We start from the raw sequence: 9781 nt of genomic DNA on the forward strand, positions 1-9781 counted from the left end.
CTTCATCCATCCATCTGTTTTCATCCGCTTAATCTGGGGTCGGGTCGCGGAGGAGCTGACCCACACGCCCCCTTTCACCCGCAACACTTCCCAGCTCATTCTGGGGGATTCCGAGGCGTTCCCAGCCAGCTGGGAGATATAATCTTCACCATGATATCTATTTTATTTTTTACCATGTGTGTCATTTTACAAAACCTATTTCCAGTTTCATTCCTGTATATATTCTTAATTTTTTACAGAGCGATTTCTTCCTATATCGTTCATATAGAATCTTTGAGTACTCTGAAAAGCGCTATAGAAATGTAATGTATTATTATTATTATAACCTGATTTATACAACATTGTATCTCTAAAATCATGAAGAAATAAGTAAAACAATATATTTGACAAGATAAGGCCTCATTTGCATATTCAAACATAACATTTCATAAAACTTGTAATACCAAAAAATATTATTATTAATGTAAGTAATGAAGTGGGGACGTTTCATGGTGATATTTACCCTGTTCACCTGAAGTATTTACCTTTACATAATATAACCAGTAGAATCAACTGTTTACCTCAGACTCTCCTGCGTGCAGAAACACCACCGGACCCCTGACTCGTCAACTCCGTCAGGCGTCAACTCCCTCAGAATGGCTGTCTGACTGTTGACGTTCAAGCTGACGGAGTTGACAAATGCTCCAAAACATCATTATTTGATGCATAATAAAAACAGATTGTGTTTATGATTTCATATTGGCATAATACTTATACTAAACTGACTGACTGGCAAAAAATAAATGATCAACACAAATGTTAATTTATATTTATTGCTTTTAGGCAAGAAATAGACACCCCTCCAGATAGTCCACTAGAGCAGAGTATGGAGGAGCCAACTTCCAGTTGACGTGCTCAACCGAACCAGGATGGGTTTAGTTTAAAGTTAACCTTTTACTTTGTTTATAGGATAGAGCTGGTGGTGTATTGAGTTAATTCGGGGTCATTAAAGATCTTTACCTTTCACCATCCCCATTTTCTTGGCCTGTTTGTTATGTGTGCCATTTCTCTAAATTGATGGTCTCGTAACACAGAGGATTCTGGATCCTGCATAGTTCATTGACTTTGTTAACAAGTTTTAAGTTTGTCCTTAAACAGTTAAATGCACTTATAATCCAAGCATAGAGGGACTGAAAACACATGAGTGTCTCATGTGAGCTTTACGGCCTTGTTAACAGACCTTGTTTGCTGTGATTTTACATCAATCCGTCAATACCGTCAGTTTTGTCCCACCCTAAGATGTGGGTTTTTGTCTTTTTTAATTTAAAAAAAGCCTTTTACTACTGTTTATTTTATAGAGTTAATTCACTAAAACATTGCATGGACTACATGCAGTGGTGTCTTAACTGCATATAACCACAGATTAAATATGTAAAATTTTAAAAATAAATAATATATATAAGTTTTTTTCCAACGGCGTTTTTCCTCAACTGTATAAAATAATAAAAAAGGGAATACAATGTTCTTTTTATCACTTTACTAGGAGTAGGCACACTATTATTAGATATTTAAATACTTAAAAGTGTCACTGAATCATTTAAATTAAAATAAAATGATTTCTAATGCATCTGACGGAGTTGACAAATGTCAACACACAAATTGGATAAATGTCATTTTTTATAAAAAGTGATTAAATAAAAAACTTGTTCCTTTACATGGTTTGTTAGGTCAGACCTGTGTTTATATGAAAATCTATTCCAAATGAATGTGCTGCCCATTTTAGTTTTTTAGGTTTCAAAAGTAGTTTTGTCCCTTATCTCAAGAATCAGTGATATATATATAATAGAAATATACTGTACATATAATATATATATATATATATTGATGAAGCCTCCTGAAGCTTTCCATTCAGTTGGTTCACTCATTTGGAGGACTCAAAATGACTTAAGTATAAATAAATAAATAAATGCATGAATAAATAAATAAATGCTGAAATAAATGTATAAATAAATAAATGCTTAAATAAATGTATGAATAAATAAATACAGGAATGAAAAAATATATGTTATAAATCAACAGGACATCATTAAATAAATATATTTCTACATTTCTGTATTTCTTCATTTATTTATTTCTCTATTTATGTGTCCACACTTATTTCTTCATTCATTTATGTGTGACATTTACGTGTCCGTATATTCAAATGAGCTGGGGCGGGCCGAACCTCTGTCTGAAGCATGATTGGTCACAGGAGTGTAATGCACCTGGTGTGTTATGCTCTACTATTTCTGCCTGGCACATGATGCTGAAGTTGGCTCGCTCAGCTCACTGGTAGCAGAAGTTAGCCTCGACAGCTTTTTGACTTCAGCCGTTTCTCAATTCCAAGTACACTGAGTAGAGACTCGTGTTTTCTTGGAGTCTGGTCTTGGGAGTCCAGACTCTCGAGGAAGCAGGACGGTCTTTCTGGTCTTCTGACGTCACCACATCAACTGTTCTTGCTCATGAATTTACTCCAATTATTCACTGTAAAATACTTTACAGTGGAGTAGAATGTGTTGCGGTGTTCACTGTTGTTTGGCGTCTAGGCTACGAATATACGGTAATAAATATACAACGTCTCGTAGCTTTCCTGACCCAGGGTCGCTACAATATGAAGTTATGAATCTTAACCCTCAGTCAAATTGACGTAACGTTATCTTTTAATAAATAATAAACTCTTTGTGCTCTTTAGATCCTCCAAAACCTAATTATATCTCATGTTTAGCCGCTACGGAGACGTCAGAGCCAGCGGAGCATTTCAAAATGTCTTGCCGAGATCAGGCTTCTCTCGGCGGCCGCACAGCGCGCTGAGCGCCCGGAGCTCACTGGTCCCGCGAGCAGGACCTCAAGTCTCCGTCGCATATCCTTATTAGGCTGAATATCGACAAACCAACCACAGATTTGATGCTTAAACTACTAACTTCTCGGCTGAAAACATCCTTAAATTACATTCCGTGACTCAACAACAGTAGTATTTAGAATGTACAGACAATAATGCATAATAAACGCTGTTCGTTTACAGGTCCAAGTGCTAGGGATCGATTGCTTCTGTCTTGCTCCCCGACTTGACCAATCCTGTTTAACAATGAGGTTTGGACCGCCCCAGCTCATTTGAATATACGGACACATAAATGTCACACATAAATAAATGAAGAAATACGTGTGGACACATAAATAGTAGGGCTGTCAATCGATAAAAAAATGTTAACTAATTAATCGCACATTTTGAAATTCATTAATCGCGATTAAAAGTTTGTTTTTCTTCGAAAGACAATGGCTGTGTCTACTACCGCGCACTTGAGCACTTCGAGCACTGACTTTCAGTGTTCGAAGTGCGCCACTGAAAAAACCAGCAGAATTCAGTGCACTGAAAGTACCCGGATGGTGCACTGCAAACGGGCAAAAAATGTAGTGTAAAACGATGGACACTACTCGCCCTAAGCGGCCGCCATCTTGGCGACGTAGTGGAAGAGGTGGAGCCCTTTCGCCAGCTTTTCATTTTATTTCTAAAACAATGGCGGACGAGATGGCTACGGAAGCACAAGCGGTAGACCACGGAGGCTCCTGCCGCGATTGTGGAGGTATCGCAGTTTCCACATGGGGTGGAGAAGGGTAAACAAGGGACACAAAGAGGGCAAGAAGTGCATTCATTTTGTCAGTTTAAGTTTCGCGGGTATCGCAAGCAGATTTGCGTACGTCACTCCCGGCTTAATTTCGCGGGTGCCGTGAACAGATTTGCGTCCGTCACTTCCGCCAAGTGGTTAACGTAAGTGTTCCATTTGAGACAGCACTTATCAGCAATGCAGTGCACTGCAATACAGTGCACTGAATTGTAGTGCACTGTATTGCAGTGTACTTCGTAAAGTGTGTGGTAGTAGACACAGCCTAAATCTTCTAAATGAACGAGTAATCCCTTCAGACTGCGTGTATTTCAGACACTTGTTTAATTGTATTCTTTTTTAAAGACAAAACTTCACACAGAGCTGTGTTTTCAAAGAGGCTCCTACCTATAAAGTGCCAGCGAGGGATTTAATATCGTGGATGATAAATTGTTTCTTCAGTGAAACATCAAGATTAGAAAGAAAAGGTGTATTAGAGACCCCATTGGTCCTGTCATCTTTAAGACTGAACAGCAGAACCAGTGGCCTTGGTAAACTGACAAATATGTCATGTTAACCCTCTGGAGTCTGGGCTCATTTTCTCGATTTTACAAAAACATGTAAATTCACCTTTTAAAGGCTTTTGCATGTGACACATCCCAGTGTTTCCCCCACCATTCTATCAGGGTGAGGCCCCGCCCACCTGCAATTTTCTCTATCGCGCCAGATTACAGCAGAAGTAATGTAAGGTTCTTTCCTTCAAGACGTCTTTGTTCTTTTATTAAACTAAACGTGTTGTTGGTCGTCTCTACAGCAGCATGCCATTCTGTCTCGACGTGTCGTTCACTCTTCTCGGCTCTCCGTCTCGCGCGCCGCAGAGCTCCATGCCGGCGTGTCTGCGCGGTCCGTGTACGTAATGTTATTTCGTTTTTTCGTTTCATTCCAAATACGGAATACGGAAATCACGTGGTTTTTTCGTTTTCCGTTTGAAAACCAAAAACGGAAAAACGGAATACCACCTCCGTATTTCGTTTCTGCTGTCTGAAACCAAAAACGACAGAACGGAAGTGCTTAAAATGAAGTCAAAATAAAAGCCAGTGATACATATTCGTATTAACCTTAGAAGAATATTAATTAATCAATATAAAGAATAAATTATTAAACGGGGATATTTTAACGATGCAAACACATAGCAGGGTAACGTTAGAATAATATTAATTAGTCAATATAAAGAATAAAGAATTAAACCTGGATATGTTAGCGACAGTGGTGACGACGGGAAGTTTAATATTCATGTACACAGCAAGAATCACCTTCTCACTTACTGTGTGTGTGTGTGTGTGTGCGTGTGTGTGTGTGAGTGTGTGTCGGGGTGTGTGTGTGTGTGTGTGTTTTGAAACATATGGTTGGAGGGAGCAAGAAAGACTGTCCCACATTTACAAAGAAACAAATGGTGCAACATAACAGGAGGGTTAAATGTAGTTGACACTACAAAGGGTTGCATTTTGAGTAACTGAGTTTATTCTGTGTTTATCTCCCGCAGTAGACGTGTTTAGGTTTGCCACTGCTATACACACCCTTTTGCACTGAAGCACGCAAGATGGACTCCAGCCTGTTACCTTACTTAGATATTGTACAACAAATGATGCATAGTGGCTGGAGTGATGTGGACATAAAAAACCACTTGATATTTGAATGTGGCTTGCGTAGAGGAGTTTTGTTAAGACCACGGGTTAAAAAGACAGCGAGTGACGGACCAACAACTTGAAGCTGCAGTCTCCAATGCAATAACACAGGTAGGGTGCGGTTCATTTATTTGCGAGAAAAAATGCATACAACGAAACTATAAGTGTGTGTAAGGTTAGTATGTTATACTTTAACCCTCCTGTTATGTTCGTTTCTTACATACAGCCATCATGCTCCCGGGTCAGTTTGACCCAAAAGTGGTCAGAAACAAAAAAATCCTAATAACTATAGTTTGTACTTCATCACCAACACCATTACTAACAATCCAATCAGTTTTTAGTGGAATTGAGTTATTCACCCCTCCATAGATTTAATGAAAAAGACATGTTCAAACAATTTTTTTAGGTACATTGAAAAAATCTAACTCTAAATTAAATTGCATTAGTTTACTATAACATGTATATTCTCCTACATTTTATTACCATTTAGTAAAAAAAATTCATGGGGTGATGTAGATAAATAGAGATGAGACACCTGTGTTCAGGGTCATAATGACCCGCCCACTAAAAATCAAGCCAAATGAGTCATAAAGGATTTGTATTGAAAGTAAACTTTAGTTATGTTCATTTATAGTGTTGATATGCATAAATTATGTTATAAAAGATGACCAAAGGCCAGCACATAGTCATCCTCTTGGTGCAGTCGTATGGATCTGCAGAACTGTCACTCTTGCCTGTCTTCAAAACTTGAGAGCCCTGAACAGGGTGTGTGTCACTCTCAGTCACCCAGTCGATTAGAAGTACTAGAGCACCATATTTATTAGGAGAGACATGAAAGAAAGCCTTACCTTAGTGTCCCATGTCCAATAAAGGTGTATTTAGGGGGAAAATGAGAAACATTTGTAAAGTGTGGTTCTCGTGGGGTGATGGCCGGGCACACAGGCAGGATATAGATGGTTCATACAAACAGATGGTAAGAAAGACTGTCCCACATTTACAAAGAGGGGGGGGGGGGGACTCCATAATAGCTATTGTATTTAGTAGTTATATAGTTATTGTAACACGGTCCGAAAAGTGTGCAGCTCCACGCAGCTCCAGCCGCAAATACCTGCCGTAAAGTGTGATCCATGTGACGTCATTCTGTAACTTGCTTGTATTTATTACAATAACAAATGATAACGACATCTTTTAACATTAAAGTTAGACACAGATCTGATTAAAGGTCAACATCTGAATCCCACTAAATTATGTAGCCTCCTGCTAATTAAATTTGTCTCTTACAACTATGAAAATGTATCGAGTAAAACATGTTTAAACTGCAACTAGTTTTCATAATCATCTATAATTCAAAACACTTAACAATTAATAGTAATTTAATTGGAGTTGAAGTTGACATTTCATGGCTTAACATTACAATGCAACATGTATTCCTTTCTTTATCTTCAGGGTGGTCCTACCTATGGCAGGAAAATGATGACTGGGAGTCTTGCAGCTGCAGGTGTCTTCGCATCAGAGGGTCGTGTTGGAGCTGTTTTGCGCAACATTCACCCACCTTACCATAAGGCACGATGCCAGTTTTTTTTTTTCTTTCTCAAATTAGAATATGTTGTGCTATTCAATAAGGTCATGATGTTCTTTTTTGTCTGTGTTTAAGGGAGCAAGGAACCTCAACCCTCTTCCTTACCATGCAGCCTATGTGGGTCACAAAATCCACATGGACCAAAATGAGAAGATTGTCATGTTTGGCGTGACTCATGTACTGGCAATAGATCGCTTCTCCAGCAAAATTGTTGGACAAGCTACTATGCCTGTAAAGAACAACCTCACCATCTACAATGACGTTTACAGGTAATTGAAAAGACTGTTGTCCTTGTACCCTAAACATTACAAATCATCCCCATTTTATGAGGTGTTTTAACAGGGTGTCTGTGGGTCCTTAAAAACAAAAAAATGCATTTAAAATTAAATATCTTACAATTTCTTGAATACCATTTTGTCAGCTCTGAAAAATGTACTTCATGAGGAAGAGACGCACATTTTCGAAAGTGGATTTAAATTCAATATGGCTTGTTAATGTATTAAAAGAAAATGCTCAACTTAAGTGGGATTAGTCGCATGTGAAAACCTTCATAATATATATTTTTTTAGTTTGGATTTGAATCAACGTATTAAATTGCATTCATATTGGTCTAAAAAAGGACTTAAATTAAACTTATTGAAAACTACAGAAACCCGTTTTAAGCAGCAAGTTAAAACTCATCTCACCTCATCAGTACCTGATAACACAAGGCCTACTACACATTTTGTAAATGTATCTGACACCATGAGCCTTACCCTCCATATTGCTGTCTGCCAATGTTATGTTTTCTTGCAGGAGTGCAGTAATGGAATATGGGATGTGGGACCAGGTCAGAGTGGATCATGGAAAGGAGTTCTACCTCACTCTTTTCATGCAGGAGAAGTTGGCCAGCCACCGCCACAACACTGAAAGGCCACCATATCTCCAAACACCATCAACAAAGGTGATCAACATACAATGGTTTTGCTGATTATAAAGTTAATCAACATGTAATTAAATAACTATTTCACACTTTCATTAATTATTCAGAATGGTTAACTGAAGATATTGAAATGTGTGAAAGTAAGTTAGTCTGGGGGGGCGGGGAAAATATTTGTTTATCAAGAATCTGAAAATGTCTCTATTTTGCAATGACAGAATCACAGAATCGAGAGAATCTGGCCAGAAATCAACAACCGGGTTAACTACCCGTTGAAAGCTGCATTGGTCCAACTGGTGGATCAGGAGGAGCTGGACATGGAGGACCAGATGACTCGGTTCTGTGTGTCATCTTTGACATGCCAGTTGGCCCAGATCGGTGTTAACCGAACTGTGCAAGCATGGAATGCACACAGGATTCCTGGTATGTCTTCGGGTTGGTCTTTCAAGCCTTTTTTAATGTGAATAATTATTTTCAAAATGTTTTACTATTGAATGTTTCTTAAACATGTTTAATCAAATACTAGAAGGAGCATGTTGCAATACATGGCATGGTTGTGACAGCCACATTGAATTATTATTACAGGGAGGGGGATACCAAATTACTTGGCCAGAGATGGATGCCCAAATAAGCTGTCGACAGACCTTTTGCCAAATGCATCTGTGGCTGTAGACTGGTACGACCAGGAAGTGGGCTCACTGACAGTGTCAGACTTTGGCACCAACCATTTCCAAGTTTACAGGACCAGGAAGCTGCAGTGAGGGAATTTTCTCTGCAGTGCCCTGATACAAGTGTACTGCTGGACAATGCAGTGAATAATCTGCCACAACCGTTCAAAGATGGACTCAAAGGCCTCATCGACATCTCAAGGAGAAATTGTCAACGCTGATGTTTTTTTGTGTGTCTAAGTTGTTATTGTCTGTGCTTTTTAATTAATTGGTTCAACTGACGGGATGTTTTTTTCTTTTCTTCAAATGTTGGGGGTTTAAAGGGAGAAATATGTTCTTTTTGAATAAACACTTATGTCTTTAAAGTCTGGCACGAATTTCATTTTTAATCTGTAATGGGAAAGGCTGGACCTGTAACACCAACTATTGATAGTGACACGGTGTGTTGACCCAACTGCCAGTGTGAGTAAGGCACTGGAAGATGGCTTGTTCAGTGACCTCTGACCTAGGTAACAAACGTACACCCCAAAATATACACACACAAGACGGTTGCAGCCGGTTTAGGGCGGTGAAGCCATGATAACTTCATACATTAGCCACCATCATATCACTTGTTTCAGGCTCATAAGTGGGTCTCCCCGACAGCCGGGTATCACAGATTTGGACCCAGTGTGAAGATTTCCCACTGGAGGAGGACCCCTATGTGGTTGGGAACCTCGCTTGTTTATGAAGGGCAGCTTAAGGACCCTGCCACCCTCAGTTTGGATGTCAATCTGACACCTATTGCTTCACTAAGAACACAGCTGATGTCTGAGCACTACAATCACACAGCAGGAACAAACATCAATGATAAACAATCTGAGCCAACCTATAAATCACATAATACTAAACACCATTTTGACCTGAGCCTGTAGCAGGTATAAAGCTTCAGTGAAGCTCAGTCAGGACGGTTCATACATCTGACATTCACTTTTCATTTGGAACAGCTCTTGGAAGGCAAAACTTTGATGATGTAAATCATGCGAGCAGATTGACTGCAGATGGAAGAATCAGAGGAATTGAGATCCAGCAATACAATTCAAATACAAGAATGTAATCCTAATGCAATGCTACCACTAATTCTGAAGGCTTCCTCTTTTAGGGGAGTAGTTAACTTGTGCTTGACATAAAGAATTAGAAAATACCAAAGATTGTCTTTCTTTACGAATCTAGAAGTGTGCAGATGTCATTGGATCAGATATAAGTACATGTGAGCTGCTGCTCTGAGCTAAACAAGGCCATGACCTGTTGCTCTGAGCTAAACCTGTTGCTAT

General features: G+C 39.1%; 1 protein-coding gene across 3 annotated transcripts; it reads left to right on the forward strand.

The window, feature by feature from the left end:
* The first annotated feature begins 3583 nt into the window (after positions 1-3583).
* On the forward strand, positions 3584-8836 carry LOC130201159 (uncharacterized). 3 transcript variants are annotated; one of them, XM_056425891.1, is made up of 6 exons: positions 3584-3630; positions 6749-6865; positions 6957-7150; positions 7677-7824; positions 8019-8235; positions 8386-8836. In XM_056425891.1, exons 1-6 carry the CDS (start codon positions 3616-3618, stop codon positions 8559-8561), a joined length of 867 nt encoding a protein of 288 aa, XP_056281866.1. In that variant the 5' UTR covers positions 3584-3615; the 3' UTR covers positions 8562-8836. The 3 variants fall into 3 exon arrangements, with proteins under 3 accessions (XP_056281866.1, XP_056281865.1, XP_056281867.1); XM_056425890.1 differs by lacking the exon at positions 3584-3630 and having other exon boundaries at positions 6591-6865; XM_056425892.1 differs by lacking the exon at positions 3584-3630 and having other exon boundaries at positions 6597-6865; positions 8019-8223.
* Positions 8837-9781: the final 945 nt, after the last annotated feature.

This window comes from Pseudoliparis swirei, chromosome 11 (assembly GCF_029220125.1).
Source record: "Pseudoliparis swirei isolate HS2019 ecotype Mariana Trench chromosome 11, NWPU_hadal_v1, whole genome shotgun sequence".
Lineage (NCBI taxonomy): Eukaryota > Metazoa > Chordata > Actinopteri > Perciformes > Liparidae > Pseudoliparis > Pseudoliparis swirei.

Bases quoted from the DNA above. Each gene is read 5' to 3' on its own strand.
- LOC130201159 (XM_056425890.1), top strand. From the start codon at position 6,725: ATGTATTCCTTTCTTTATCTTCAGGGTGGTCCTACCTATGGCAGGAAA. The intron at 6,866-6,956 runs GCACGATGCCAG...TCTGTGTTTAAG, and splicing joins TTCACCCACCTTACCATAAG to GGAGCAAGGAACCTCAACCC. The intron at 7,825-8,018 runs GTGATCAACATA...TTGCAATGACAG, and splicing joins TCCAAACACCATCAACAAAG to AATCACAGAATCGAGAGAAT.